At 43.7% G+C, this 27,420-nt stretch overlaps 1 protein-coding gene across 1 annotated transcript in view; it reads right to left on the bottom strand.

The window, feature by feature from the left end:
- Positions 1-2,093: 2,093 nt before the first annotated feature.
- Positions 2,094-27,420, bottom strand: part of AXDND1 (axonemal dynein light chain domain containing 1) — a 54,522-nt gene continuing 29,195 nt past the window's right edge. The window contains exons 16-25 of the mRNA XM_048861657.2: positions 26,445-26,658; positions 23,844-23,937; positions 15,402-15,610; positions 13,817-13,913; positions 12,412-12,522; positions 10,817-10,966; positions 10,083-10,223; positions 9,182-9,273; positions 8,248-8,390; positions 2,094-3,467 (exon numbers count right to left, since the gene is read on the bottom strand). Of these exons, the coding sequence (XP_048717614.2) occupies positions 3,379-3,467; positions 8,248-8,390; positions 9,182-9,273; positions 10,083-10,223; positions 10,817-10,966; positions 12,412-12,522; positions 13,817-13,913; positions 15,402-15,610; positions 23,844-23,937; positions 26,445-26,658 (1,340 nt within the window). The 3' untranslated portion in view covers positions 2,094-3,378. The remainder of the gene's footprint in view (positions 3,468-8,247; positions 8,391-9,181; positions 9,274-10,082; positions 10,224-10,816; positions 10,967-12,411; positions 12,523-13,816; positions 13,914-15,401; positions 15,611-23,843; positions 23,938-26,444; positions 26,659-27,420) is intronic.

The raw sequence follows: 27,420 nt of genomic DNA, 5'->3' as shown, positions 1-27,420 counted from the left end.
AGCTTGTAGTAGGGGAGCCCCAGTGCTGGTGCACTGTCAGCCCAAAGTGAGCTCAGCAGCCTATAACTAGACTTCTAATGAAATCAAAATTAGCTCTGATATTCCACAGTGGAGAGAGGAGGAAGTGCAATTAGCATGTAAGGCCCTCACCAAGGGGCCCATGCCACCAAGTATTAATACTTGTCCCCAGCCTCTCTCCATTCACACAGTTTTGGAACCCATGACCCTTGCCTAGCGAGTGCTACTTAGTTGATGGTGAATCCCTCCATCATAACAAAAGGCCACATACAGTTCCAAGCACAGTTCCCATAATCAGGGTAATAACAATTTATTCTTCCTGCCCCAATAACAGAGACACTGGGGATCCCACAGCAGCCAAAGTGACCATTTGGGCAGCTATGGTCTCATTCTAGGCGGGGTGGGTGTGCCTATGCAAATGAGATCGGCCCCTGAAGTTCTTTTCCACAATTTGCCACACCTCACCACCAGATGTCAGGGTGGAGCTCATCCTGACACTGCTTACATCCTCCCCCCAGCCGAGACTTTGTCGTCCCGACAAATCACACTCCCTTTATACCAACTCATTGGTTTCCTCCAAAGGGCCTCAGGAAGCCCACTTTAGCTTCCACAAGCCTGTGTGCTAAATGTATTGGCTCCTCACTAGTCACCCCAGGTGCATCATAAGTTAACCGTTTCACTGGTCTTATCACCCTGTCTCGTCTATTGAGAATCTCTGTTGTCGAGGTAGGGGGAACATCCTCTTGAGTGACGGATGGAGAGGCTTCCCTGGAGGGTCCCTCGGCTACTGGCGTAGGCCCCTGCACTCCTAGTTCTAACGCTGGAGGGTCCAAGGTGCCCAGGACATCCTCTACCTGTCCGTCCCCATTGTCCAATAACCTGTGTGTGTCATCACAGGGGGGTCTCATCAGCAGCACCGGGGTATCAGAAAGGGGCCTAAATAGTTCCGCCATTGGGTTTAGGGCGGAAGAGGGAAAACTCTCGTTTGGTTCAGCTGATCGAGACTGAAATCTTGTCTCCATCCCAGGATACACCAGGGTTGTGTCTTCCTCCTCAGACTCACTCTCAGATGTGCAGAATAGGGATAAGTTAGCTGCAGGGGGCCCACTGTCTGTGTTGGATGGCGGCTTTGGTCTAGCACCTCTGTTCTGCCCGGCGGCCCTGCCGTGGCCCATCTCACAAGGGGTGCTTACCAATTCCCCCACAGGGAGCAAAAGGTTTCTATGCACCGTCTTTATTTGCCCTGGACCGTCTTCAGGTTTGATCTTGTAGACCGGCAGATCTCCCAGCTTTTCCATCACCAGGTAAGGTATTGCCTTCCATCTGTCAGCTATCTTGTGTTTGCCAGCAATACCCAAATTTCGCAGCAGGACTCTGTCCCCCGGCTGGAGCTCCTGCGAACGCACTCTAGCATCATATCGATGTTTGTTGCGGTCTGCGTTCTTCCGAGCCGCAGCGGAGCTCATCCTGACACTGCTTACATAAACTTTGCTAATTTCTAAAACACTATGCCGAAAATATTTTTGAAAAATATTGCATCTCTGTGTTTGTGTAATGTGCGGGGTCCATATAACTGTCAACATTTAAACCATATGCCTTCTTGAAACTTACAACATATTACACACATCCTGGGGTAAAAATGTATAGCGCCTCACTGTCAGTGAAAAACATGTAAAAGAAACAGACAAAAAGGTGTATTAGGTAAAGTGATCTAGGGAAACTGGGAACTCTTCCCAGTTAGGTAGAAATACAGAAGGGGGAAGCACAGAATTTTGAGACAGCATGACCACTGCCACTGCTGTCTTCCAAAGGGGTTGGTAACATATTACTCTTCCTTTCTGTATTACGCTGTATTAATCTTTGATTAATAACTTGATCAAGTCTAGTTATTGGAATCTCTTGTTATTAATTGCTATTGCACCAGCAACAGACCTCTCTTAAGTCATTTTGTAATGCTGCAAATGCTAATATAAGGCCAAACACAGGGACTTGAAATGAGATCCTCAGGCCCAATAAACTTAGAGTCAAGTTGCAACAGTCTGTACTGGCTAATCAATCATTAAGACATTTGGTCATTTCACTGGAGCAACAGAGGTGCATCTTTAACATTTCTATATATACAAAGCACTGGAAAAGCAGAGAGTAGGGCTGTGTGTATAAATAAATGGTAAAATGGGGCAAAGTCCTGGAGAAGCCCTGGCAATAACATCAATCAAGGCAAAGTCCTGGGCAGGTCACTGATATTTGCTGTAGTAATCAAACTTTCTTTGCAGGCCCAGCCTCCCATTATTGTTTGGATGCTCTGGGGACAGTTTGTGACTGTTGCAGATTTTACTATTCCCTGTCACACCCCACCCCCAAAGTCCTTTTTGTAGGTGCAAGCTGCTTCATCTTTGTTTTCCACAACCATTGCCTTGTTAGCCATTGTTAGGAGCTGCTCTGCTATCAGCTCTTTCTCTTGTCCTGGTGATTCTGTATTGCCCCGGAGGTTTAGTGCTTAGGGTTAGTCGGCAGGACTCCACCTTTGCGTCCTGGCAGCGTTGTCTCTGTAACCCTTCTGGACAGTCCTGTGGGTTGTTTCCTTAGGAGTCTCACTCAGACTGACAGAGCTGTTCCTCTCCAATTCACCACCCACGTTAACAGAAGTCCAAAGTATCAAAAGCCATGGACATCCTGTAAAAGGATGATAACCAGGGAGATGATGGCTCTCAGAAGAGGTATTCTGAGTCTGCTGCCTTAATTATTTATCAAGCAACACTGAGCAGAACTTTTTTTCTTTTTCTATACACCACACCTGTATAAATTAGTTGGAAACCTCCCCTCTAAATACTTTGAAAGTATCCTGTGCCCCACTCTGTGAAAGACCTGGCCCTCCCTCTGTCTCCAAACCTGGAAGAAAACATCCCAAGATTTCTGTTCACAAGCTGAGCACCTATGAATGGGTCTGAGATCTGGACAATTTGTCCCAAAGTTCCAACTACGGCAGTACAGCTAGCCTGGGATAAGTTTATGACCTGATATCTTAAAGACTCTACTAACAGATATGTTGAGAAGGCCTGAAAGCCTTTTCTACAAGTTCTGTTCTAATCCACTCTCCAGTTATGACTAGCAACTACTCTAAAACACTGCGTTACCCAGCGTGGGGTTTTCAGATAATTTATAAATCTAGAAAAGATCCTCTCTAGTGCTTTGTCTAAAGCTCTCCTTTGGAGGGTGCATTAGTGGGTGTTCCAGTCATTTTGCTATACTAAAGAACATGGAATTAAAGTGTATCTGGAGCCACAGAGATGGGCAGTGGGGTTATGCTGAAAGTCTACTACAAATGGTAACCAAACGACCTTTGTTGGACATTGCTACTCTTTAATGTTTGGGTTTGGTGGCTTTTCTGGACCGGGCACTAGCAGATGGTTTATGAGAAGTTGGCTTGGATTCTTCTTGGGAAGAGACTTCTGAAATAAAAAATACACAGAGGTTAAAAATAAATATAGCAAAACTCCTCCTTGGGTAAATACACCCTGTAGAATCAAGTACACATCAGTCTCCACTTTCAAATCAGAACTAGGAGGGAACCACTAGAGGGGAAGTGTTGAGAAAGCCCAGGACTATAGTCCCGTCTTCCCCTAATCAGGGTGGATCTAATTCTAAACTGATGAAAGAAAGTGCTTTCCCACATAATACACAGTTTGCCTGTGGAACTCACTGCCACAGGATGTCAGTGAGGCCAAGAGCTTGGCAGGGTTCAAACAAGGATTAGACACTTACACATGTCAGGAAGGAGTTAAAATTCAGCCAGCAGAAAAGACAGAAACTGCTGAGAAGCAAGGACACTGACAAGTGTAAACAATTGATAAGCTTATATGGTCAATGCCCACCCAGTAACTCAGTTCTTAGAACAGAATAAACCTTCCCTTCACAGCCCACCAGATATCTGTAAGCACTCATCCCTACTCCACCCCGCCTCCTTCCCCAGCAAGGTAGCCATAGATGCTTGATGCAATAGGATGACCTCTAGACGTATATATTGTTCCTATTTTTATCTTTGTTTAGGGTTCTCTCTTGATTTGTAACAATGTCTGTCTCCGTATGTACAGATAAATGCAAATGAATTGATAAGCGAATGTATATAACTTGCCACTATGGCACCATATTTTTGAAGCTGCTTGTCAGTCTTCCCGGTACCATGAATAAACCCCCTTCAGTATTGTCTGAGACAATCCAGCACAGACAATCCAGGAAGTTTTTGGAAAGTGTAGGGGACAATTTCCTGGTGCAAGTGCTGGAGGAACCAACTAGGGTTGGAGCTCTTCTTGACCTGCTGCTCACAAACCGGGAAGAATTAGTAGGGGAAGCAAAAGTGAACGGGAACCTGGGAGGCAGTGACCATGAGATGGTCGAGTTCAGGATCCTGACACAAGGAAGAAAGGAAAGCAGCAGAATACGGACCCTGGACTTCAGAAAAGCAGACTTTGACTCCCTCCAGGAACTGATCGGCAGGATCCCCTGGGAGTATAACATGAGGGGGAAAGGAGTCCAGAAGAGCTGGCTGTATTTTAAAGAATCCTTATTGTGGTTACAGGGACAAACCATCCTGATGTGTAGAAAGAATAGTAAATATGGCAGGCAACCAGCTTGGCTTAACAGTGAAATCCTTGCTGATCTTAAACACAAAAAAGAGGCTTACAAGAAGTGGAAGATTGGACAAATGACCAGGGATGAGTATATAAATATTGCTCGGGCATGTAGGAATGAAATCAGGAAGGCTAAATCACACCTGGAGTTGCAACTAGCGAGGGATGTTAAGAGTAACAAGAAGGGTTTCTTCAGGTATGTTGGCAACAAGAAGAAAGCCAAGAAAAGTGTGGGCCCCTTACTGAATGAGGGAGGCAACCTAGTGACGGAGGATGCGGAAAAAGCTAATGTACTCAATGCTTTTTTTGCCTCTGTCTTCACGAACAAGGTCAGCTCCCAGACTACTGCACTGGGCAGCACAGCATGGGGAGGAAGTGGCCAGCCCTCTGTGAAGGAAGAAGTGGTTCGGGACTATTTAGAAAAACTGGACGTGCACAAGTCCATGGGGCCGGATGCATTGCATCCGAGAGTGCTAAAGGAATTGGCAGATGTGATTGCAGAGCCATTGGCCATTATCTTTGAAAACTCATGGCAATCTGGGGAAGTCCCGGAAGACTGGAAAAAGGCTAATGTAGTGCCCATCTTTAAAAAAGGGAAGAAGGAGGATCCTGGGAACTACAGGCTGGTCAGCCTCACCTCAGTCCCAGGAAAAATCATGGAGCAGGTCCTCAAGGAATCAATTCTGAAGCACTTAGACGAGAGGAAAGTGATCAGGAACAGTCAGCATGGATTCACCAAGGGAAAGTCATGCCTGACTAATCTAATTGCCGTCTATGATGAGATAACTGGTTCTGTGGATGAAGGGAAAGCAGTGGATGTGTTACTCCTCGACTTTAGCAAAGCTTTTGACACGGTCTCCCACAGTATTTTTGTCAGCAAGTTAAAGAAGTATGGGCTGGATGGATGCATTACAAGGTGGGTAGAAAGTTGGCTAGATTGTCGGGCTCAACGGGTAGTGATCAATGGCTCCATGTCTAGTTGGCAGCCGGTATCTAGCGGAGTGCCCCAAGGGTCGGTCCTCGGGCGGGTTTTGTTCAATATCTTCATTAATGATCTGGAGGATGGTGTGGATTGCACCCTCAGCAAGTTTGCGGATGACACTAAACTGGGAAGAGTGGTAGATACGCTGGAGGGTAGGGATAGGATACAGAGGGACCTAGACAAATTGGAGGATTGGGCCAAAAGAAATCTGATGAGGTTCAACAAGGACAAGTGCAGAGTCCTGCACTTAAGACAAAATAATCCAATGCACCGCTACAGACTAGGGACCAAATGGCTAGGCAGCAGTTCTGCAGAGAAGGACCTAGGGGCGACAGTGGACGAGAAGCTGGATATGAGTCAACAGTGTGCCCTTGTTGCCAAGAAGGCCAATGGCATTTTGGGCTGTATAAGTAGGGGCATTGCCAGCAGATCGAGGGACTTGATCGTTCCCCTCTATTCGACATTGGTGAGGCCTCATCTGGAGTACTGTGTCCAGTTTTGGGACTCACACTACAAGACGGATGTGGAAAAATTGGAGAGAGTCCAGCGAAGGGCAACAAAAATGATTAGGGGACTGGAACACATGAGTTATGAGGAGAGGCTGAGGGAACTGGGATTGTTTAGTCTACGGAAGAGAAGAATGAGGGGGGATTTGATAGCTGCTTTTAACTACCTGAAAGGTGGATCCAAAGAGGATGGATCTAGACTATTCTCAGTGATAGCAGATGACAGGACAAGGAGTAATGGTCTCAAGTTGCAGTGGGGGAGATTTAGGTTGGATATTAGGAAAAACTTTTTCACTAGGAGGGTGGTGAAACACTGGAATGCGTTACCTAGGGAGGTGGTGGAATCCCCTTCCTTAGAAGTTTTTAAGGTCAGGCTTGACAAAGCCCTGGCTGGGATAATTTAGTTGGGATTGGTCCTGCTCTGGGCAGGGGGTTGGACTAGATGACCTCCAGAGGTCCCTTCCAACTCTGATATTCTATGATTCTATGATTCTATGATTGTCTGTGCTTACCTAATTCTTGGGGGAAAGAATCTTTTTGCGTAACACACAGATAACAAAAATATCTAGAGTTACGGAGAGGAAGGATGGTCTTGTGGTTACGGCACTAGCGTGACACTTGGGAGATGTGGGTTCATATTCGCTCCTCTGTCACAGACTCCTGGTGTGAACTTGGGCAAAGTACTTACCCTCTCTGTACCTCAGTTCCCCATTTGTAAAACGAGGATAACAACACTGCCCTGCCTAACAGAGGTCTTGTGAGGGTAAACACACTCATACATTGCATGAAAGGGGCTAGATAAGTATCTTAGTATATATTAAAAATGAGCAAAATTCAAGATATAAACCACCCTGTACTGAATGGGGGTGAGGAGGGAATATTTCTGGGGGCAGGTACCCCATTGCTGCAGGGTTTCTTGTGCTTTCCTCTAAAGCAGTTGGGTCTGTGGCCACTGTCAGTGAAAGGATACTGGGCTGGACAGACCACTGCTCTCCCGAGTATGGCAGATCCTTAGTTCCTATGTTCCTCAAAGTTAGGGTTGTGCTTCTTGGACATCACACTGTGAGGGAGCCCAGAACTGAGTGGAGATGGAGAGTGAATTCTCTGTCACCCAGGAGAGGTTGGTCCTGGACAGCTCTTAAGGATAGCAACAAGGAGAGCATGAGTAAGATGTAGCCAGTCTCCACATTCATGTCTGTACAATGCACCGGAAACAAACTTTTTAAAATGCTAGGCTTGGTCTACACTACAGTGTTAGGTCCACATATGTTGACCTAACTTATGTTGACCTAACTATGTCAGTGTCTACACTACAGCCTTGCTCCCGCCAATGTGAGGGGCCTTACTATACCGACATAATACCTCCACCTCCATGAGAGGCTTAGGACTTATGGACTCTCTGTAGACACTGTGTTACTTACATGGGCTGTTGGGTAAAATTCTTGTCAATTTCATGGCTCAGTGCTAGAGCTGTGAAATTGACAAGAAAGACTAGTAGGTTCCCTCCTGTGAACCCTGCACCTGGCTCACAGCCACCCCCCAGGCTCCTGGCTACCCACTCCCAGCGGGCTGCTGCCTGCACTCCCCTCTCCCCATTGGGAGCCCTGCTTCCCCCCAGGCTCCCAGCTTCCAGCAAATACATATACATATGCTGTGTATTTATACCTGCCTACTGTATTTTCCACTCCATGCATCTGATGAAGTGGGTTTTAGCCCACGAAAGCTTATGCCCAAATAAATTTGTTAATCTCTAAGGTGCCACAAGGACTCCTCGTTGTTTTTGCTGATACAGACTAACACAGCTACCACTCTGAAACCTGTTACCATGCAAGGCACTAATTCTCTAGTGTAGGCAACCCCCTAGAAACAGAAAGAATCTGATGTATTAAGCATTCTTACCAACTTTCTTTCAAAAACGCTCAGAATGCAGTGGTTCTACTGTTTCTGCTATAAAATAATCTCCCAAGGGAGGTGGTTGATACCTCATCTCTTGGCAAAATTAGTCTAGACAACAAACCAGTATATGTCCAAGAGGGAATGGTCCTGCACTGGCCATGAAATGGACTAAGGGACCTAGCAGATTTTTTCTATCTCAGAATTCTGATTAGCTCACCTGGTTTTGGTGCTACTTCCTGGGCTTTGAGTGCTTTTTCCAGCTGTTTCTCTAGATCCTGGATTCTCCCCAGAGCTTCTTCCATTTGCTCATCCAGGCTTTCTGATCTCTCCTCTGCATTCTGAGCACGGATCTCGGCTTCTCTGAAATACAGAAGCCAGGAAGGCACTGAAACCTGGAGCCTAAGAGATTATTGGCAAGATACTCAACAGACAGGCTAAGAAAACTGAGATTTTCAGTATAACGGATTGGCTCTACAAAAAACAACTCACTAATATAAATGTGTGGCATTATTAAAAAGATCTAAACCAAATAGTGACTCCATGGCCCCAGCTATATGGTCCATGTGCATCAATCACATTTTCAATTAATTTTAAAACTCATTTTCTCCGAACAAAGGGTCAGATGAAATTCAATAAGGACAAATGCAAAGTACTACACTTAGGAACAAATAATCCATTGCACAAATACAAAATAGGAAACTACTTTCTAGGAAGGAGTACTGCAGAAAAGGATCTGGGGGTTATAGTGGATCACAAACTGACTATGAGTCAACAATGTAATACTGTTGCAAAAACAAAAAAAAGCAAACATCACCCTGAAATGTGTTAGTAGGATCATAGTAAGCAAGACACAAGAAGTAATTCTTCCACTCTATTCAGCCTAGATAAGATCTCAGCTAGAGTATTGGGTCCAATTCTGGGCACCACACTTTGGGAAAGATGTGGACAAACTGGAGAAAGTCCAGAGGAGGCAAAAAAAAAATGATTAAAGGTCTAGAAAAGATGACTTTCCGAGGAAAGCTTGAAAAAATTGGGGTTGTTTAGTTTGGAGAAGAAAGACTAAGGGGGGTCATAACAGTCTTAAAGTACATTAAAGGTTGTTATAAAGAGGAGGATGATAGGTCTTCTCAACCAGGTGATCCAGTACTCACAGGAGCTGCTCTTGCAGACGTTCTAGTGAAGCCAAGGTCTCAAACTCCTTTTGAGAATACGGGGTTGTTGACTTGCTGGCAGTCATCTCTCTCTAGGGGGAGAAGAGGAAACACCTTCTGTTTGGGAGTATGAGGAGAGGGGAGAAACCGGCAGAGCTATGCTTCATCCACAGCATGTGCCTTGTCCAGTTGGGTGCTGGTCTGTCACTACTTAATCTCAGAACGGACAAGCAACAAAGAGGGCAGGTCACTACATCAAGGCTCCAGTTCAGCACAGGCTTCACTTTAGGGATGTGATCAGTCCCATCAACTTCAACTGGATCTTCTCACATGCTCAGAGTTAGCGCTTTGCTGAATCAGGGCCTGAGTGGACTCAGTGGGTAATTGTCTTGGATTGCCAAAACCTTCAATACACACCCAGATGTCATGTAGCCTGTCAGGTTATGGCAGTTTGTGAGGGTGATGTCCTGACTGGAAAACCCTGATGGTCAGGATCAGAATGAAAGGAGGTCAAAAGTGTGAGAAGGGACAGATAGCTCCTTTAATTGGCTGAGCTTGAGAAGGCCTTACACTCAGTGGCATTTGTCTGTCTGTAATGCGATAACTTTTGAACACTGTATATAATAAATTCCAAAATTTCAGGGAGCATTATAGTCATTGATAGCCAGGATCCTATTGATTTTGTGGAAAATCAGAAAACTGGAAAGGGAGAAAAGAGGGGAGAAATGGGGCCCCCGCCACCTGATTAGCACAGCCACTGCATCTCAGATTTTTTTGAAAATGCCACTAGGAACTTATCTGCATCTTTAGGCACCAAAATACCTTTAAAAATCTGGTCCCAGAGCTCAAGCTACAGCCCAGGTGAAAAGGAAAGAATAATTTGTATGATGGAGATTCCTACCCCAGAGACCGACACCGCTGTTGACTTGAGGGATTTCAAATGGATGTTGGAGTCATATCCTATGTACCTGACGGTGTCCTCAGTTACCTCACTGCTTACAGTCGGGGCCTCACTGCTGACATCTGGCGCAGGTAGTTCCTGCTAAAGGAAAGGTGAAAGATGAGTTAGTGCAATGGCTCCTGGCACAACATAGGCTTTGAGGCCTACATGTCACGTCATATGCAAATGGCAAGAAGCAAAGAAAGGCTCCACTGGAAAGCAGTAAATCTTGCACCAACCACGGCTACAGCACTCACTTGTAAAATGGAGATTTTTACCACGGGTAGTGGGTGGAGCCCCCCGACTCCACCCCTTACGCCCACGCCCTCTCCACGGCCAGAGCCCCAGACCCCCTCCCCCTGAGGCTGGAGCCATAAGCCCCCCCGGCCGAAGGAACCATGGGCTGGCCGAAGCCCTGAGCGCCCCTCCTTGGCTGGAGGAGCCCTGGGCTGGCCGAAGCCGCGCCGTGCCTCCCCTCCCTGGACCCAACCCACCCAGGGGAAAAACGTCTGTTAGAAGATGCTTTTGATATGCTCCATGCAGGCTGAGGCATCACTGAGTGCCTCCTCAGCCACCCTGGAACCTGCATGGGGCATAATAAACCAAAAACTTTGCCGCCAAACCCCACGGCCACGGCAATGCCGGGGGAGGCAGAGCCACCCTTGCCTATTATACCCGCCGCCCATGATTTTCACCTTTTCCCCTAAAACTTTTTCCCCTTTCACAGATTTCTTATCAACATCAACATCTTCAGTTTTGCCTTTCCCAAGTTCAGAAGAAGTCTCAGAAATTTCTTCAGGTAAAGAAGAATCCACATGAATTGAGTGCGTCTGTGGCTGGGTCTCCTGGAAAGCAATGCAAGGGACTATTCAGTAGCACTCTCATCTGGGATTCTGTCCCTCCATATAACATAGGCTGGCTTCAAATCTATTTAAATCACAAGCTACGTGATGTTGTTGTCTCCTCTAAATCCTTACTGGACCCTGATGAACATTACAAATCACAACATAGTTTGGCAAAATTGGTTCAGAACCAGTCAAGGAACAGGGTCGCAGGGTGACTGCAGAGCAGCCAGTGCACATGCTGAATCATAGACTTTAAGGTCAGAAGGAACCATTATGATCATCTAGTCTGACCTCCTGCACAACGCAGGCCACAGAATCTCACCCACCCACTCCTTTAACAAACTTAACCTATGTCTGAGCTATTGAAGTCCTCAAATCATGGTTTAAAGACTTCAAGGAGCAGAAAATCCTCCAGCAAGTGACCCGTGCCCCATGCTACAGAGGAAGGTGAAAAACCTCCAGGGCCTCTGCCAATCTGCCCTGGAGGAAAATTCCTTCCCGAACCCAAATATGGTGATCAGCTAAACCCTGAGCATGTGGGCAAGACTCACCAGCCAGACACCCAGGAAAGAATTCTCTGTAGTAACTCAGATCCCACCCCATCTAACATCCCATCACAGGCCATTGGGCATATCGACCGCTAATAGTTGAAGATCAGTTAATTGCCAAAATTAGGCTATCCCATCATATCATCCCTTCCATAAACTTATCAAGCTTAGTCTTGAAGCTAGACATGTCTTTTGCCCCCACTGCTTCCCTTGGAAGGCTGTTCCAGAACTTCACTCCTCTGATGGTTAGAAACCTTCATCTAATTTCAAGTCTAAACTTCCTGAATGTGGGAAATCTCAAACAATATCTATCCACATGGGGTCAAATCAGACCTGAGGTAAGCAGATGAAACTCTATTCAAATCAATGGAGTTGAACCCACTTCCATCACATTTGAATAAAGCCTATTATGTCTGAAATTAGATCAATGTCAGACTTACCATCTAGAAAATGTGAATCAAATCAAATTCTCACAGGCAACCTCCATCTGTCCAGCCACATACGGAATGAAGCTAGAAGCTCCCATACCATCATGAACTCCTGTGCAATCCAAACCCCAGGATTCCATCAATTTGCAATCTCTTGGGAGAAGCAGAATTTACCAGGCAACATCACAGGGCCAATCTTCAGCTGGTGTCAACTGTCACAGCTCCACTGAAGCTATGACAATTGACATTAGCTGAAGGTCTGCCCCCATAGGAAGCATTTTAGGTGTAACAAACTCCATCATCATGAATCCTAATAATCCTCCAATTAGGAGTCTTGAGTGCAAAGGGCTCTATACGCTGAACCCTCCTGGAAACTGAACCATAGTTTCTTCAGTTGGGAAAGCCTTTCAAGCAGCTCCCCAGCCAAACAGGTTCTACTTTGGCTGGCAAATGCTAAGTCTTTATGTACCTGAGGCCCAAACAGGTTCCTCTGCTCTTCTAAACTCAGTAAGGAGACTGGAGAGCCTTTGAATTCAGAAAGTAGGAGATTGCAGGTATTAATCCAATCAAGGCACTCGGTCTGGGATGAAGTAACAGAAGAGACAAATTACCAAGAGGGAGAGAAGAATTGATATTTCGTTCACTCCTGTGATTAAATAACTCCATCGTTCTATCTATGGTATTTATATGGCCCCATCTATCCTCATCCTACAAAGGAAAAGGAACATTCACTCCTCCTAAGCATTCAAATAATGGAGCCTTTCATGGGCTAATCACCTATTCCATACAATATATTTAACAAGCTGCCAACAATGTAGTGGCAGTACATTGCCCTGAAAGCTCGGGGCAGGGATCAGAGTTCAGGCCCCAAGCTTGGTTTTTTACCCCATAAGCCAGCACAGACCAGAAGTGCTGGGGAGGAGCATTCTCAACCCCTGCAGGAAGCATTTCCTCACACCACTCTGCGACAACGCCATCTGTTTGATGCTTAGAGCAATGCTAGGCTTCAGAGGAACACATGCCCAGTATTCCTTAACGGCAGATTGGAATCAGCCCAACACAAGCTGGCCTTTGAAGGTATTGGGAATTAAAGGAGGGAGGAATGGAGATATGCACCTTCCCTGGCTCCTCTAAGATAAAATCCTGCAGTTAACTTGTTATCTGCAGAATAGCTTTACATAGATATGTAGAGTAAGGAGACATGAGGACTAGATAAGGAAGTCGGCCCAGTGCTGAATGGAGTACTGTTCCCAGTATATCCATGGGTCTCTCTCCTTAAGCTCAGCAAAGCCCTGGATATAACTACCTAGCCCAAATGCCTGACAAACCTTAAACTAGATTTGAGTCTATTGCAATTCTTATACGGATTAGATCCTACAGAAAAGTCCCGAGACATGTACGCTGGAACAGTGTAAGGACGGAATTAAGGCTGAACATGGCCCAGATGTCTCAAAACTGTTCAGCTTTTGAAGTGCTCTCTGGGGTGCTGGGGTCAGTACAAAACTGCTGGGGGGAATCCATGAGTGGAGGTAGAGTTTGACTGGAGGAAGTGTTGAGGGATTCTTTGGAGCTTTGGGGTCTCTAACCAGGGTCTGTATCATCCAATCAATGTGATTATGTTTTAATTCACTACTGACCATTGGTGAACCAGAAAGGCTGACTATATTGCTGCAAGAAAGAAATATTTGGTGGTGGCTTGTGGCTTTCTACGCTTGGGTCTAAGAGGAAGCAAAAATGTTCTGTCTGTTCAAATTCCTTCCTGACTCCCTTGTGTGTGTTAGCTTTCTGCCTGTTCTTCCTCTTACCCTTTTGCAAACAAACCCAGGCTGATCTGGACCATACTGTGGACAGACAGGTGCAATGGCAGCTATTACCTTGATTTTCTCCAGCTCCCGCAGCTCATAATTGTGGTCTGAATCCAATTCAGCTTGTTTCTTCCGAATCGTAACATCTACCAACTCCTTGCAGCAGCTGAGGAGACACAGAATGTCACCCACCCTCCAAGCAATGCCCTCAAACACCTGTTTCCCCTTGGTCAGAATTGTGCAGGATCCTGTTGTTGCAACAAGACACACTGTGATCACACATAGCAGGGCTTTTAAAGCAACACCATGTACAGACAAGAGCAGTCCATTCCTTTGGGTGTGTTTATTAAGTGATGTATTTGTCAGGTTTCCAATACACCTTCGAGAAGGGGCTGTGGGAGGATGGAGGCCTATAAAACTGTGCTTAATCTCCCCAGTATTACAGGAGAGCTGTGACATAGTAGCAAACTATTGAGAGAGAATGTTTAAGTTACTTGACCAGCCAAGTTCTTGCTTTGCTATTACTCCCAGCAGTTCCATTTGAATTAAGAGCTTCCTCCCTCACAGACCAGCTTCTCCCTGGCCCAGTAGTGAAGTCAAAGCCCTGCATTTATAACATCACAATGCAGACGCTGTCAGAAATTCAGCACTGTGCTGGAACACGAAGCAGGCGCTAGAGGCATTTCTTGCCAACCTGTCATATCAGCGATACCCTGTAGGGCACCCCTTCCTTCAGGTTCCATAGAGTGAGAGAGAAGCAGCTTCCTCCATGATTCTGGAGAGAGCCAAAGAAGGAGCCCACTTTGAAACCCACCCCCCAGCCTGGGTATTAGCAGGAGATAGCCAACCAGAACCAAAACTGGGAGTCTGTCCCCGCAGCGGAGGAGCATCAGCATATGAGTATGTCTGTCTTCACGCCCTGTTCTGTCTCTCTCTCCCCTCACTCTTTTCTTGGGTCTCTCTTTCCTCCTTTTCACTTCTCATTTCTCCACTAACTCACTGAGCCAGCCAGCAAGTCTCTCCAAAGAAGCCCCTGTCCCCCTGGTCACTCTCTTTCACCCTTCCTCCAGTATCCCACTCTCCTTGTCTCCTGTCCAATTTGCCCCTTTCCCAGATTCCATCTCCTTCTGGTGCTGAATGGGGACTGTTACCACACAGCATTGCTGGCACTACAGACAGTGGAATCCCAGAGGATTCGGCTTTTGTCCATTTTCCTTTACAAAACATGCACCATGTTAGAGCACGATTCTGTAGATGCCAACACTATAGCCAGGGGACCCGCTGCTTGCTTTATGAACTCAGAGTCCTCCAGGACAGGCCATAAACCCCCATCATTTTCCTCAGCACAACGTTTACCACGTGGATCTCTGATATGTCTAAGAGATCTGAACAATGCTCATAGCTAGTCAAGCCCTCAGTGATTACATAGCTGTGGGTGCTGAACAACACAAGTCATTCCAGCTAATGTTATCATTAACTTATGCTTGAAATATTTCCTTCTGAGTGCCACACAGCATTAAAGTTGCATTTTTATGATCCCACCCACTTTTGGGGAATCATACCTCCCTTCAGGGGGCTTTCCCATCATACTATGGGATTTTCCCATTAGAAAAAAATCCTATAGGCAGGTGAGGTCCCAAGGCTTTATTAATACCTCATTACGTAACTGGAGAATTTGCTCAGTTTGGGAACCAGGTTCATAGCTTCTTCCTCTAGTTTATAGCCACGTAGCTTCTTGAGCTCTTGATCCTTAGCAGCTTCTGACTCATTCTCTATGAGACCCTTATTGGAGGGGTGGTCAGGTACCATCAAAGTCAGCAAATTCACTATCCACATGGTCAGGGCTTTGTGGAGATCAATCATCTGCATAGAAGTTCAAACTAAAGGATTAAACTGTAGCAAGAATCTGGAATGGTAAGAGGGTGTCTGATTTGCAAAGTATCCTGATGTTAGTGGCAAAGTCCGAATGTGCGGGTAAATATCCTGACACTCACTATACTTGTAAACTGCCCCACTAAGATAGTTTTCATCCCATGTTAACATCTTTTCTGTCAGCCACATCTTCTCTATCAGCCACATAGCAGTATGACACTTCCAGGAACCAGGAGTATCCCACAATTCTATGGGGGGCACTGATGCGGCATTTCAAAAATAACTTTGTGGCAGCTGACAAACAGGATTCTAGGGTGAATCCAAGATCCAACAGGATCAAGCAGCTATCTGAGTTGGAAATGGGAAAGTCACTCTGGAGGAGAGACCAGATGAGACTGGAGATCAAGAAAAGATAGCTGCAATCAGGAGCTTATTTCCAAAGGATTCTGGGGAGACTGGAGTTAAGGTTTTCACACCCTTCACCCTGTTATTTTCTCATTTATTTTCTCTAGGAACTATTTCTCATAGTGGAAGGATACATTACAGAAAAAAACATATATTTAAACAGGAAATGTAAAATTAAATGATCCATACTCTTGATACAGCAATAAGCCACTGCAGGGAGGGCAGTGGTAGGCTACTGGGGCACTTCTCCAGTGGCTGAACCACACACATGCATACTTTTCCCTGCCTTACTTCTATAATAATCTGTACAGTATGGGGTCCCAAAGATTTTCAAAACATAGGCCACATCTTCATAGAGAGATTGTCTCATGGATCAGCTTTGTTATTGTAGCCCACTGTTGTATGTTACAGGTCCCTGCCTGTGCCAAAGCGCAGAGGACAGGTATATGTTAGAGCCCGCTACACCCTGGCCCTTTAGCTCAAGTTGTAGCAGCTTATGCTTTTAGCTCTGGAAGTCTCAAATTCAATCCCTGCTGAGTCAGCTGTCATGATGAACTTCCTTTCCTGTGAAAATAAAATAACATCCCTGTGCCAGCTACAGCAATTGCCTAAAATGAACAGCATTTAATGTTGGTTTAACTATCTTTGAGTGCAGTTTAACACAAGGAAACAAAGCCCATGAGACAGCCAGTTAAGTCCAAAGCAGACTGCAAAGGGATTTCACAAAACTGGGTGACTGGGCAACAAAATGGCAGATGAAATTCAATGTTGATAAATGAAAACTAATTCACATTGGAAAATATAATCTCAAATATACATATAAATTGATGGGATGTAAATTAGTTGTTACCACTCAAGAAAAAGATCTTGGAGTCATTGTGGATAGTTCTCTGAAAACATCCGCTCAGTGTGCAGTGGCAGTGAAAAAAGTTAGCAATGTTAGGAACCATTAGGAAAGGGATAGATAATACGACAGAAAATATCATAATGCCACTATATAAATCCATGGTACACCCACATCTTCAATACCCCATGCAGTTCTGGTCACCACATCTCAAAAAAGATACATTAGAATTGAAAAAAGTACAGAAAAGGACCACAAAAATAATTAAGAGTACGGATCAGCTTCCATATGAGGAGAGATTAAAAAGACTGGGATTGTTCATTTTAGAAAAGAGACGATATGACAGAGGTCTATAAAATCATGAATGGTGTGGAGAAAGTGAGTAAGGACATGTTATTTACTCCTTCATATAACACAAGAACTTAGAGTCACCCAATGAAATTTATAGACAACAGGTTTAGCACAAATATAAGGAAGTATTTCTTCACACAAAGCACAGTCAGTCTGTGGAACTCTTTGCCAGGGGAACTATAACTGGATTCAAAAAAGAATTAGATAAGTTCACAGATGATAAGTCCATCAATGGCTATTAGCCAAGATGGTCAGGGATGCAACCGCATGCTCTGGGTGTCCCTACCCTCTGACGCCCAGAGGCTGGGAGTGGATGACCAGAGATGGATCACTCAAAGATGGCCTGCTCTGTTCATTCCCTCTGAAGCATCTGGCATTTGCCACTGTCATAAGATAGGATATTGGGACAAGATGGACCACTGATCTGACCCCATAGGCACATTTTTATGTTCACTGTGTAAGTAGCCAGCTGTCCATGGAACATTAAAGAATCCTCAGAGTGGAAGTTCAAACATAACAAAGAGAGGGTTGAGTTAACATGAAATTGGAATTGGTGAATGCATATAAAATGCATTGAGTGGGGAGCTGCTCTATAATTCTATACTGGCCCAGAATCCAAATCTTGGTACTTGAAGCTACTATATGGGACATCAGGTCCAATTCTGACATCTAGTTGCACTTTTCCTGGACCACTAAGGGATAGGAGTCCTGAGAAGACAGCATCTTACAACTGGAGCCATTGGAAATACATGCAGTAGAAATTTCATGCTCAGATTAGGGCCTCTCACTGAAGTGTGCTTGAATTTACAATGGCTGCAAAGAACCATCACATGCTGCTATGGCAGCTGGGGAACATCTGGGTGTGTAAGAGACCCCAACCACACCCACTACACCAGTAGCAGTGAAGAAGGGTTATGCAGGAGCCACTCTGGCAGCTCAGTGGCACTTGAAGTTCCCCCCGCAGCTGATGGAATCCTCCAGGCTCTTTGTCTGCTGGGTTTAAGTCTGCTTGGTGCCACCAGAGAAGCAGAAAATAGCCCCAGTGGATCAGAGAATCAGGGTCCATGCTTCATTTCTCTGAACCCAGTGCTAATTCTGCTTCCTCCTTTTCACCAGCCTGAGGAAACAAGGAAGAAAGAAGGCAGAAAAGGAAAGAGAACAAGAAAGATGAGAAATCTAAGCCAAAGAAGGATAATAGACTTCCAGAGCCATACAGCTGCAGATCCCAGGACCCTGGGGTGAGGCCCCCAGCAGCAGCCCTACTGACTGGGTTTGGACTCTGCCTCATGAAAATCAGTAAGGATCACATTTAAATTATTTCACTGCTTGCCATTTTAGGAGAAACGTCCAGCTAGTTCATTTTACCCAGCCTGGTTAGATTCATTTGAAGGAATACTCTACAGGTGGGGAAGGTTGAAAGTTTTAAAGATGCAAATAACTGAATGCTGTATCTAGTATCTGATTGCTTTGTGGTGTCAACTCAGGAATCTGGGAGAGAGGGCAAGAAAAAAGCTATAGGACACTGGAAGATTTCTGGAGAGAGAGAGAAGGGGGTGGGAAGATCTGACAGGTCTCATGGAGTGAATGAAAATTCTCAAGGTGGTGTGTGGGTGGGATTTAATATAAAGACTGGGTTAAATACCCATTTTTGCCTAAAGCTACCCAATATAGTTATTAATACATTTACTAAACCACTTTGTTAGCCAACACATATAATTATACAGCCACACATCATATTAATAAGTATTATGCGCACTGTATTAATATTGTATACATTATATTAAATAGGAATGTTGGGTAGTTATGCTAACTAACTTGTATTCTGTTCACTTATGTCAAAATATATATGTGACGTTACACCTCGTATTCTTTATGGAAATATGGTTATAATATGAATATAGTATAACTAAGATATACATTATGCAAGATGCTCATGTAAGGTATCACTGGAAAGGTTATGATTTACTGAGGGTGTTTATCCAATTTGTATGCATGTATCATTTTTGTATCTGAAGCTGGGAATATTGACCATGTCTCTGTATTTCAAATGTGCTATGTTGGATGAGGCCAGACAATGTTAGTGGCTTATTGAAAAATGCACACAAGCATAAGGATTACACCAGGAACCGTGTGCAATATTTCAGAGATAGCTCTACACAATGGGAACTGCTTGACTCAGGTCAGATAGCTCTATACAGTAGGAACTGTTTGATCCAAGTCGCAGTAAAAAAGCTTTCCAGCAAGTGGGGGGAAGATTCATAGATATTCAGGTCAGAAGGGACCATTATGATCATCTAGTCTGACCTCCTGCACAACGCAGGCCACAGAATTTCACCCACCACTCCTGCAAAAAACCTCTCACCTATGTCTGTGCTATTGAAGTCCTCAAATCGTGGTTTAAAGACTTCAAGGAGCAGAGAATCCTCCAGCAAGTGACCCGCGGCCCATGCTACAGAGGAAGGCGAAAAACCTCCAGGGCCTCTTCCAATCTGCGCTGGAGGAAAATTGCCATATTTGGGGTCGGGAACGAATCAGCTAAACCCTGAGCATATGGGCAAGATTCAGCAGCCAGATACTACAGAAAATTCTTTCCTGGGTAACTCAGATCCCACCCCATCTAATATCCCATCACAAGCCATTGGGCCTATTTACCATGAATATTTAAATACCAAAACCATGTTATCCCATCATACCATCTCCTCCATAAACTTATCAAGTTTAATCTTAAAGCCAGATAGCTCTTTTGCCCCCACTGCTTTCCTTGGAAGGCTGTTCCAAAACTTCACTCATCTGATGGTTAGAAACCTTTGTCTAATTTCTAGTCTAAATTTCCCGGTGGCCAGTTTATATCCATTTGTTCTTGTGTCCACATTGGTACTGAGCTTAAATAATTCCTCTCCCTCTCCGGTATTTATCCCTCTGATATATTTATAGAGAGCAATCATATCTCCCCTCAACCTTCTTTTAGTTAGGCTAAACAAGCCAAGCTCCTTGAGTCTCCTTTCATAAGACAAGTTTTCCATTCCTCGGACCATCCTAGTAGCCCTTCTCTGTACCTGTTCCAGTTTGAATTCATCCTTCTTAAACACGCACGCAGTATTCCAGGTGAGGTCTCACCAGTGCCTTGTATAACGGTACTAAAACCTCCTTATCCCTACTGGAAATACCTCTCCTGATGCATCCCAAGATCGCATTAGCTTTTTTCACGGCCATATCACATTGGCAGCTCATACTCATCCTATGATCAATCAATACTCCAAGGTCCTTCTCTTCCTCCGTTACTTCTAATTGATGCGTCCCCAGCTTATAACTAAAATTCTTGTTATTAATCCCTAAATGCATGACCTTACACTTCTCACTATTAAATTTCATCCTATTACTATTACTCCAGTTTACAAGGTCATCCAGATCCTCCTGTAGGATATCCCTGTCCTTCTCTAAATTGGCAATACCTCCCAGCTTTCTATCATCCGCAAACTTTATTAGCACACTCCCACTTTTTGTGCTGAGGTCAGTAATAAAAAGATTAAATAAGATTGGTCCCAAAACCGATCCTTGAGGAACTCCCTCCAGCCTGACAGTTCACCTTTCAGTAGGACCCGTTGTAGTCTCCCCTTTAACCAATTCCTTATCCACCTTTCAGTTTTCCTATTGATCCCCATCTTACCCAATTTAACTAATAATTCCCCATGTGGCACGGTATCAAACGCCTTACTGAAATCTAGGTAAATGAGATCCACTGCGTTTCCTTTGTCTAAAAAATCTGTTACTTTCTCAAAGAAGGAGATCAGGTTGGTTTGGCACGATCTACCTCTTGTAAAACCATGTTGTATTTTGTCCCATTTACCATTGACTTCAATGTCCTTAACTACCTTCTCCTTCAAAATTTTTTCCAAGACCTTGCATACTACAGATGTCAAACTAACAGTCCTATAGTTACCCGGATCACTTTTTTTCCCTTTCTTAAAAATAGGAACTATGTTAGCAATTCTCCAATCATACAGTACAACCCCTGAGTTTACAGATTCATTAAAAATTCTTGCTAATGGGCTTGCAATTTCATGTGCCAATTCCTTTAATACTCTTGGATCAAGATTATCTGGCCCCCCTGATTTAGTCCCATTAAGCTGTTTGAGTTTCTCTTCTACCTCAGATATGGTAATATCTACCTCCATATCCTCATTCCCATTTGTCATGCTACCATTATCCCTAAGATCCTCTTTAGTCTTATTAAAGACTGAGGCAAAGTATTTGTTTAGATATTGAGCCATGCCTAGATTATCCTTGACCTCTCCACTCCATCCTCAGTGTTTAGAGGGACAATGACAACATGAGTGGTCCTCACTCTCTACAACAACACACCTGAAAACACCAGAAGAACAAAGACTGAACTGTGAGAAGTGATGGTCCCAGGCTAAGATCTTTAGCCTGTGTAAGAAAACCTGGGAAAGCCAAGGCAACTGCCAGCCTGTTTATCACACAGGGTGAGAATTTGTTAATTTGTATCCTAGCAATCTAGTGTGTTAAGCTCAGTCTGCGATGTTTGTTTATTTACTAAGGCAATCTGCTTTGTTCTGTTTGCTATCCCTTTAGCCACTTAAAATTCACCTTTTGTAGTTAATAAACTTATTTCTTGTTTATAATAAAACCCAGTTTATGTAATTTCTAACTGGGGGGGGCAAGAAGTCGTGCACATCTCTCTTCACATTGAGGAAGAGGGAGGATTTGTATGAGCTTGCGCTGTGCAGATTTTTCTATACAGTGCAAGACAGTATTATTTTGGGTTTATCTCCCAAAAGGGGTGTGGCGCATGAGTGCTGGGGGAGTCCTCTCATACAGAGCTGACTTCAGTCTGTGACTACAGCGGGGAGTGGCCCTACCTGTGTCCATGTGCTGCAAGAGGCTGGAGAGCCTAATTCAGCAAAGCAGGGAGAGGGAACCCTGGCTGGTTGAGCAAGAGAGGCTCAGTGAAATCCCAGTATAACAGGCGGCACCCCAGAAGGCGGGGGGGCGGGCAACCCTTCACAATATATATCTAACAATACTCTGCAAACGAAAGGTAGCTTTTGGTATTAGGAAATATGAAATCTATCAAAGATACATGAATGGTGTGTCCCAGTACAGGTTGGGTTGTGCCTTCATGGCCCCTAGCACTTGGAATGTGCTATCCAAAACAAAAGATAAGGAAGGAACAGGTTGATAGAAGAAAACAAGGTAAAAAGCTGCTTGGTGGATTTTAGTCTTGGGTGATGTCATAAATATAAAGGGAAGGGTAAACCCCTTTAAAATCCCTCCTGGCCAGAGGAAAAATCCTCTCACCTGTAAAGGGTTAAGAAGCTAAAGGTAACCTCACTGGCACCTGACCAAAATGACCAATGAGGAGACAAGATACTTTCAAAAGCTGGGAGGAGGGAAAAAAACAAAGGGTCTGTGTCTGTCGGTATGCTGCTTTTGCCGGGGATAGAACAGGAATGGAGTCTTAGAACTTTTAGTAAGTAATCTAGCTAGGTATGTGTTAGATTATGATTTCTTTAAATGGCTGAGAAAAGAACTGTGCTGAATAGAATGACTATTCCTTTCTGTGTGTCTTTTTTTGTAACTTAAGGTTTTGCCTAGAGGGATTCTCTACGTTTTGAATCTAATTACCCTGTAAGGTATCTACCATCCTGATTTTACAGAGGTGATTCCTTTACTTCTATTTACTTCTATTTCTATTAAAAGTCTTCTTGTAAGAAAACTGAATGCTTTTTCATTGTTCTCAGATCCAAGGGTTTGGGTCTGTGGTCACCTATGCAAATTGGTGAGGATTTTTACCAAACCTTTCCCAGGAAGTGGGGTGCAAGGGTTGGGAGGATTTTGGGGGGAAAGATGTGTCCAAACTAGGTTTCCCAGTAAACCCAGTTAGAGTTTGGTGGTGGCAGTGGATATTCCAAGGGCAAAGGATAAAGTTAATTTGTACCTTGGGGAAGTTTTAACCTAAGCTGGTAAAAGTAAGCTTAGGAGGTTTTCATGCAGGTCCCCACATCTGTACCCTAGAGTTCAGAGTGGGGGAGGAACCTTGACAGGTGACATATATAATGTTTTTAGCCTGTAAACAACCATACTATAAATAAGGCTAATTTGAATGCATACTTCGATGCACATCTTTTGTGTATGGTGAACTGCATATTTAACTGCAAGCATTATCAAGCAATTGGCTATACTTTAGACAATGAACTTGTTAACATTGTCATACGCACTTTGAAATAATCTGATTTTTTTTAATTCAGAGATTTCCAAAACTCTTTGCAGAAGCCATAGGAAAAAAATCTTTATAATGTAGCAAAATTTTTCATAAATTTCCAAAGGTCCTTCTTAAAGTCTATTTCATGTCACTCTACTGGGTCCTCTCTGACTCAATAAGCAACAGCACTGAAGAACTCTGAGAGGATCCCTGCTAAGCTTTCTTTTGCCAGAAAGATGGAAACCATAGCGCTGAGCTTCAAAGGGAGAGGAAAGGGTAAAGGTACAGGGAACTTCCTCCGGAGTCTACCCTAAACAATAATAAACATACAAAAATAAAGCAAGAGAATGAATGCTAGACAGATGTGCACCCATCCCAAACCCCCTCAGGCATATACCTACTTCCTGAGTGAGCTGTATGTTGTCCTTCTCAGCCCCAGAAGTTGTGGTCAAGATCCATTGTTGAATCATCTTAAACACATCACCTGAAACGACCCTGAAGGAAAACAAACCCCAAAACCAAAGTGACCTATAGTGCATCAGATCTGACTCTGAGACTCTCATAGTTCATACAGAAATCTAGCTTCCCAACTCAATTCAACTCAATTCAGCAAGATTCTCTCCTCCCTTTCCTGCATACATGTTTCTAGCACAGATCACACATGCCACAGGAGTTGAAGTAGCTATGTATTCTTCTTATACCAAGAGTCTTCTGCTCAGCTAACATTCTCTTGTTGTTATGTTTTTACTTTAATCCACTTTCCAGGAAAAAAGGGTAAATGTGATGCACTTGCAGCATGCAGGTGATAAAACAGTTTGGCTTTGTCTTTAAATTGACTTTAGTGATGATTTAGGTTGGGGAGCCCCACGGGTGAAACCCATGAGTCGTTTTCAGGGTGTAGTCAGAACAAAGAGCTTTATCATGGACTCTAACTGCAGGAGAGTGGAACTAGGAGTTAAGGAGCAGTCATCATAAAGATATTCCTATACAACAACAAAAATTAAGGAAAATGGAAATCTGGGGAGGAAAAAGAGCTTAGGTTAACAAAAATTCAGTCAAATAACTGACAGAAATTATATTAATTTCTTGTTTGAGGTAGTCACAATGGGCATGAGCGCTTCCAATAATGGGAATTCTGATTGTCTGAAGTCACAAGTTCTATGTAAATGTGATTGACTTACAGTGGAAACAAAAGTTGTATATTGATTTGCTTTCTTGTGATGAATAAAGAAGGCTAAAATGTGTTTTAAAAATAGGAGAGAGGTTCCTATTGGATTTTTACATTAGAAATTCAATCCAGCTTGTACTTCCTGAGAGGCTTTATGGATTACTGACAAATAACAGCATTATGACAAGAGAGTATTTTGAGCAACTGGTTTTCAGATTCAAACTCTGGTTTTATTTATGTTTAACATGTATTTAATTCAAATGGCTGACAAACAGTTGTCATGAAAGATCTGTCATTGCCTCTCTACCAGTTAAAGACAGAGAAAGCTCCCAGGCTACTTTTGTGGTCCTCCCAGAAAAACTCTAGCAAAAACAAGGAGTCTGGTGGCACCTTAAAAACTAATAGATTTATTTGGGCATAAGCTTTCATGGGTAAAAAACCCATTTCTTCAGATGCATGTTTGAAGAAGTGGGTATTTTACCGACAAAAGCTTATGCTCAAATAGATCTGTTAATCTTTAAGGTGCCACCAGACTCCTCGTTGTTTTTGTGGATACAGACTAACACGACCACCCCTCTGATTCTAGCAAAAACAGAGAAGATAAGCCTTGAGTACTGCTGATATAGCTTGGATAAAAACCCAAACAGAAACCCATTGTTCCCTTTGAAGACAGATTTAATGGCCACTCACTTGATGGTGAGTGAGTGAACAATGTGTATAGCCATGACCATCAAGTTGTGAATAGCTGTGAACTAGCATTGTATTCAGCCTATGCACATAGGGTTTGAAGGGTGAGGGAGGATTGGATATATTTGGTGGGAGGAGGGGTTAAATTGTCTATGGTTAGTCTGCTACATACTGTATAAAAGATTTAGGGATTTTTGTAAATGCCGTAGCTGTTGGTGAATTTCTCAGTTGTAAATAGCCTGTTATATAATGTATACATATTCTGCAGTTAATTCATTCCTTATGTAACTTTTTCAAAGTCAACAGAGTTACACCATAGATGAACTTCACCTCATAAATCCAATTGTAAATTGTTCAAATATTTTCTTTTCTTCAAACTGATAAAATAATAACATATCTCTATCAGTTAACATACACAAAATTACACAAAAGGACTCTTCATAAATATAATCAGCCCTCAGCCAACTCCTTCTCATCAGCCTGAGAAGAGAGAGAAAAGATGGATTTTGCAGAGTGCCCAGAAGGTAAAGAAATCAGAAAGTGCCACTATTTGCTATGCACAATGTTTTAGTGTTCTGTTTGAATTAATACAAATACTAGAGAAAAAGCATGATTGGTATAGGAACTTCATACAAATTGAAGTTTCATCACATGCTAGAATTATCACTGGTGTCAAACTGACCAATCTGAAGCCTAAATTCCTCTTTTACCATCTAACAAGTAAAGCACGAGCAGCAAGACTCTTCACACTGCCCCAGCAATGTGCTTCATCCCTCACCTGGAGGGACCACTTCCGGGGGGAGAGAAGAGGTCAGGCTTTGAGGTCCATTTGGTCCTTGGTTTCTAACTCCAAGATTGCCAAGGAAGTGTCAGCTGTGATGGGGACACGTGTACTAGGAACTGTACACAACTCATTTCGTAGGTATTACCAAACAGCCATCAGATGGGAATGACTTTTAATCACCACCCACCTGAATCAAATTTCAGCCGGTGGCCTAGAGGTGAAAGGCTCTGTAGCCCATTACCAACCTCCTGTTCCAGACAGTGTCCACCACACAAGAACATTTAGCCATGCATGTGAAAAGAGAAAATTGTGTCAGGACAGCCCAAGAGAGGAATGAACAACACTGGCAAAGACCTATCTTACGAGACATGAGGCTTTCTATTCTTCCGATCCTCATGAGACTGGCCGGAACCTATAATTGTCATCAGTGCAGCCACCTGGGTCAGCCAATCAGGAATCACTCGAAACAATTTCAGCCAATCAGATTCATGCATGCCAGATCCTCGCTTGTTGGTTAGCATCTTGAATGTCCAATCTTCCATACTGCTCACTAAACCTGTCAAAATCCTGGTTACCCCTGGGGGGGAAAAAGAGGAAACTTTATCTGTATTCCTTCAGTCAGTGAAAAGTGAGTTTCAGAATCCAGTAGTTCAAAATTCTATGATAAGAGGAATGACTACACTATGCATGAACTTAGCAGGCTTGAATTAAAGATTAATTGTTTAATAAGGACCTAATTCAAAAGCCACTAAGTCAATGGGTGTCTTTCTGTTTATTTCAAGGACCTATGGTTCAGACCATAAATCTCCTACATAGCTCAATCAATTTCAGATTCCTAGCTCTCAGCAATGGCCAACATCACAATAATCAGCAGCCTTGTATTCATTCAAAAGCACTGGATCAAGACAGACCAAAAAGGATCTGTTGTTCCTATGCATAGACCCTTTCACAGTACGGTTTTATTTATTTATGTGCCAAGAATGCCTCATACATAAAAGGGCAAAACTTTCAACACAAGCATCCAACTTCTGCCTGGTAAATGTGCATGTGTATGTGCAAAATATAAATGTGTGTGTAAAATGGGAAACTGCCTGTGCAAAGGTGTGATTACCTGCTCATTTACCTATTTTGCACATGCAAATGTATATTCTCTGTCTGCTGAGATGCATGTAACTATACACATTCTCATTATCCACATAAAGTGTTTAAGCTGTCTTTGAATCCTACTAAAGGTGCTGGCTTCGGTGATGTCTTGTGGCAAAGAGTTCCACAGATTGTGCATTATGGGGAAAAAAGGATTTCCTTTTTCAAATTTGTTGACTTTCAGATTCACTGATTG

This window comes from Caretta caretta, chromosome 8, assembly GCF_965140235.1.
Source record: "Caretta caretta isolate rCarCar2 chromosome 8, rCarCar1.hap1, whole genome shotgun sequence".
NCBI classification, from domain to species: Eukaryota; Metazoa; Chordata; order Testudines; family Cheloniidae; genus Caretta; species Caretta caretta.
This window is presented reverse-complemented; position numbering and strand designations above follow the sequence as displayed.